This window comes from Barbus barbus, assembly GCF_936440315.1.
Source record: "Barbus barbus genome assembly, chromosome: 16".
Lineage (NCBI taxonomy): Eukaryota > Metazoa > Chordata > Actinopteri > Cypriniformes > Cyprinidae > Barbus > Barbus barbus.
In genome coordinates, this window is record NC_136744.1 from 31,536,156 (window position 1) to 31,541,155 (window position 5,000).

The following is a 5,000-nucleotide window of genomic DNA, read 5'->3' on the forward strand; positions in this document are numbered from 1 at the left end:
TATATTTTAGATTCATTACAACACAACTGAAGTAGTTCAAGCCTTTTATTGTTTTAATATTGATGATTTTGGCATACAGCTCATGAAAACCCAAAATTCCTATCTCAAAAAATTAGCATATTTCATCCGACCAATAAAAGAGAAGTGTTTTTAATACAAAAAAAGTCAACCTTCAAATAATTATGTTCAGTTATGCACTCAATACTTGGTCGGGAATCCTTTTGCAGAAATGACTGCTTCAATGCGGCGTGGCATGGAGGCAATCAGCCTGTGGCACTGCGGAGGTGTTATGGAGGCCCAGGATGCTTCGATAGCGGCCTTAAGCTCATCCAGAGTGTTGGGTCTTGCGTCTCTCAACTTTCTCTTCACAATATCCCACAGATTCTCTATGGGGTTCAGGTCAGGAGAGTTGGCAGGCCAATTGAGCACAGTAATACCATGGTCAGTAAACCATTTACCAGTGGTTTTGGCACTGTGAGCAGGTGCCAGGTCGTGCTGAAAAATGAAATCTTCATCTCCATAAAGCTTTTCAGCAGATGGAAGCATGAAGTGCTCCAAAATCTCCTGATAGCTAGCTGCATTGACCCTGCCCTTGATAAAACACAGTGGACCAACACCAGCATCACTGACTGTGGGTACTTGACACTGGACTTCAGGCATTTTGGCATTTCCCTCTCCCCAGTCTTCCTCCAGACTCTGGCACCTTGATTTCCGAATGACATGCAAAATTTGCTTTCATCCGAAAAAAGTACTTTGGACCACTGAGCAACAGTCCAGTGCTGCTTCTCTGTAGCCCAGGTCAGGCGCTTCTGCCGCTGTTTCTGGTTCAAAAGTGGCTTGACCTGGGGAATGCGGCACCTGTAGCCCATTTCCTGCACACGCCTGTACACGGTGGCTCTGGATGTTTCTACTCCAGACTCAGTCCACTGCTTCCGCAGGTCCCCCAAGGTCTGGAATCGGTCCTTCTCCACAATCTTCCTCAGGGTCCGGTCACCTCTTCTCGTTGTGCTGCGTTTTCTGCCACACTTTTCCTTCCCACAGACTTCCCACTGAGGTGCCTTGATACAGCACTCTGGGAACAGCCTATTCGTTCAGAAATGTCTTTCTGTGTCTTACCCTCTTGCTTGAGGGTGTCAATGATGGCCTTCTGGACAGCAGTCAGGTCGGCAGTCTTACCCATGATTGCGGTTTTGAGTAATGAACCAGGCTGGGAGTTTTTAAAAGCCTCAGGAATCTTTTGCAGGTGTTTAGAGTTAATTAGTTGATTCAGATGATTAGGTTAATAGCTCGTTTAGAGAACCTTTTCATGATATGCTAATTTTTTGAGATAGGAATTTGGGGTTTTCATGAGCTGTATGCCAAAATCATCAATATTAAAACAATAAAAGGCTTGAACTACTTCAGTTGTGTTGTAATGAATCTAAAATATATGAAAGTCTAATGTTTATCAGTACATTACAGAAAATAATTAACTTTATCACAATATGCTAATGTTTTGAGAAGGACCTGTATATACATATACACAGTCAAACCAAAACTTATTCAGACAGCGTCATTTGCTATATATATTGCTATTTGCTATATATTTGCTATAGTTGAGAAAATGGTAATAAAATATGAGAAGAGCTCAGAGTTAAACTGCATCAGAACAAACTGATCTTGATAATGTCAGATAACTTTGATAGAAAGGTATGTAATGAATTGGGTTGAATACCAATCAGCTGTTAAATTTAAGATAATACCAATTTAGCTCAACCAATTACCAAGAAATGCTTCATTTTGTTCAGTCTGTGGTGGAAAAACATCACATTAGCAATTAAAGAAAAATACTTGAGCAAAACATGATCAGGTTAAAGTGTCTGAATCATTTTTGATCCGGTGTAGTTCACTGTATGAACAATTTTTGGGTAGAATATGTCACAGTTTACTTTATTTTGCTCTCCTCATTTACAGAAATGAACTGTCCTGCACCCACTAGTAAAACATATCAAAAATTATATCTGGTGCCTGAATCATTTTTGGTTTAACTGTAAATAAATTTCACTTGATGAATAAACTTGAAGTAATTAATTCTATGAGAGAAGAGCTGTAGTTTTGATGTTATTGGGAGTCAGAATCTGATCTGATCTGTGAACTGATGGACATGACTGAATAAATACAGGTGACTTACAGCAGGATGGTCTTTGCCCAGAGTTTTCTCTCTGATGGAGAGAGCGTCATTCAGCAGGTGAGCGGCCTCTTTATATTTATTCTGATCCCTGAGACACACACACACACAGAGAGACACACACACACAGAGACACACACACACACACACACACACACACACACACACACACACAGAGTGAGGTCAGCACATGACGATGATGATGATAGTGTGGTGAGATCTCTGTGAATCTCTCTCTCTCACCTGTACACGAGTGCCAGGATGTTGAGCATGGTGGCCACGTCTGGATGGTCGTGTCCCGAGGTCTTCTCCAGATCCTCCAGAGCTTGTTTGCAGAGCGGCACGGCCACCTCATAGCGGCCCTGAGACGCGTACTGGATCACCAGGTTATGTAGCGTCCGCAGCCGCGCCGGGATCTCGTAGCCGCCCTGCTGAGCCGCCGCCACCGCCGCGCTGTTGTGCTGGTGCTGCACTGCAGGGGTCAGAGGTCAGGGCAGGGTTAATGACAGACGCTCACGTGAGAGGAGCCAAAGCCAAAGAAGGCAAGCCTGCAACTAGAGATGCACAGAATATTTGGCAACCGAAATTATTTGGCCGAAAATAAGGGGAAAACCAAATAAACTGTACCGAAACAATACCGTGACGCAATCAAACAGAAGCTTGCAGTAATGCAGCAAACACGTCTGCAGTGTGGAAGCATTTAAAACTGTCCGAGAAAGACCCCGAAATCATCAGAAGCACCGACAGAGAGAGACGGTTTCATGTCTCCGATGAGAAGAGGAAGGCTGCTGTTATTGTTGTTTTCTAACAGGCATGATGGCACGTGTTCTGACGGCGCTGCACGAGCTCGTTATCCAGAGTTCAGAGTCCAAAGCCTGAGGAAACTGCTCTGAAACACTGATGCTCGTCAGTCGCTCAGTAACACTTTGATCAAGTTTTAAAGGCATGTGATGATATGATACGTGTGACAAACATCATTCATAAATCTGCTGCTGTCAACAAAAAGAAGCGCTGAGGTCTTCCTGCGGGTTTCTGCCAAAATAAAAGCTGCATCGACATTCATAAATGTTAATATTGTAATTTTACTGTTGTTCTGTAAAATAAAATTAAAAAGTAAGACAATAATAATTAGGCCTACAACAGCACTGTTAATACATTTATGATAAGATTCACACATAGTGCTCAAATTGGGATCTGTAATATATTCTAATGCTTTAAAAGAAGTCTCTTCTGCTCAGCAAGCCTGCATTTATTAGTACAGCAAAAATAATACATAACTGATTCAAGAAGCGCTCTCAAAAACATTATTTTACTAACTTATTAGTTTTAAGTTAAACTGTGCTTTGTTGGTATAATTTCTACTAGAATGTTAAAAAATGTTCAGTGTTAAGTAAATATTTTTAAATTGTTGTTTTGTAATTGATATTTTCTTTGAAAAGCAAGACAAAACAGTAAAAAGCTCATTTTGGCTATTTAATTTATGCAGTGGAGAAAAACATGGGCAAAATACATGAAAACATGAGAAACTGTGTTCAGCCCAGTGTTTAATTTTGTTGGGATTCAGCCAAGAATTTCCTTTCGGTGGTAAAAAAGCATACGAGCTAATGTTACTGCTCCAGCCTGGCATTAGGTACGCATCAGGACACCAGAGGCTGTTTTATTTCATGGATGTCAGCAGAAGAGAGGCTCCACTACGCTGTTCAGTTTAATGAATCCACAGGATATCTGCTAATATGTTTTACACTAAACAATACATTTGAATTGAACTATTTTTAGAGTTTACCACGGAAAAATGGCGTTTTATTAGAGAAGTCGCTGACTTCTGTGTGACAGGTGGCGCTTCTCATTCATTCCTATAGGATCCGTAAACAGTGTCACACAACTCTGACTGAGATTCAGAGACGTCAAGGCTCTACTGTGATTGGTTATTAAAGCACACGTTACGCTCTCTCCAATAATAGGTAATACAGGCCCTCTCATCTCCCTACAGTAAGACCATCTCTGGCCTGCAGGGATGTTCACTCACTTCCTGGAGTGTGTTCCTCCTCATCGTTAGGAAAGAGATCGTCCAGAGAGTCCCTGGGCGGCTCGCCGTCCTTCTCCTCCTGGACACACACACACACACAGAGACACATCATAGCTGGAATGACTGGAATTATGAGCTCTAGACCTGTACAAATTACACTCGCTGCTAAAGCAAAATCACAGGTCTGGGATAAAACTCCTAAAAAAGCATCATTCATCTTTGCAGAAAGTCATAATTACAGGATAGAAACACCATGAGAGAAGCTGATTGGATTAAAACCATTAGAAAGGCTTCAGATGGACACTGTGCTGCAGATGAGCTGAAATCTACACTAACTCCAGCATTTATTAAAGCAAATGCAATCGTGCAACATATTTTTACAGCATTATTAATCTGATCAGGAAGCGTTCCTCTGTTCTCAGAGGGTTCTGAGGGTCTGAGGAGAGCGGAGCGAATCGCTCTCGTCTGGATCTAGCTCTAGTGAGGAGTGTTTGTCAGATGATCTCACCGAAGGAGACACGTCCTCGTCGTACTTCTTGAGCTGGTTCATGAACTCCAGGTGCTTCTTCTCCTCCTCCAGCTGTGCCACGCTCTGCTCGCTCTTCTGCAGCTTCTGCTGTGTGTTGGCCAGCTCGTCTCGAAGCCACTGGTTCTCCTGACAGAGACGCCGCACCTGAGCACGCAGCTTCTGCTTCTCCGACTCCACCGCGTTCAGATGACTGGACAGAGCCATCATCACCTGCACACACACACACAGGGTCACATGACTGCGGGTCACTTCCTCCTGCTGTCTGTTCCATCTCTGAA

The 5,000-nt window shown here is 42.8% G+C and overlaps 1 protein-coding gene across 3 annotated transcripts in view; it reads right to left on the reverse strand.

Moving 5' to 3' along the window:
• LOC306882780 (kinesin light chain 1-like) overlaps positions 1 to 5,000 on the reverse strand; it is a 29,354-nt gene that overhangs the window by 20,366 nt on the left and 3,988 nt on the right. For all 3 annotated transcript variants that reach the window (XM_079437663.1, XM_079437665.1, XM_079437664.1), the window contains exons 3-6: positions 4,702 to 4,932; positions 4,194 to 4,272; positions 2,411 to 2,639; positions 2,171 to 2,258 (exon numbers count right to left, since the gene is read on the reverse strand). In XM_079437663.1, coding sequence (XP_079293789.1) covers positions 2,171 to 2,258; positions 2,411 to 2,639; positions 4,194 to 4,272; positions 4,702 to 4,932 — 627 coding nt within the window. The remainder of the gene's footprint in view (positions 1 to 2,170; positions 2,259 to 2,410; positions 2,640 to 4,193; positions 4,273 to 4,701; positions 4,933 to 5,000) is intronic.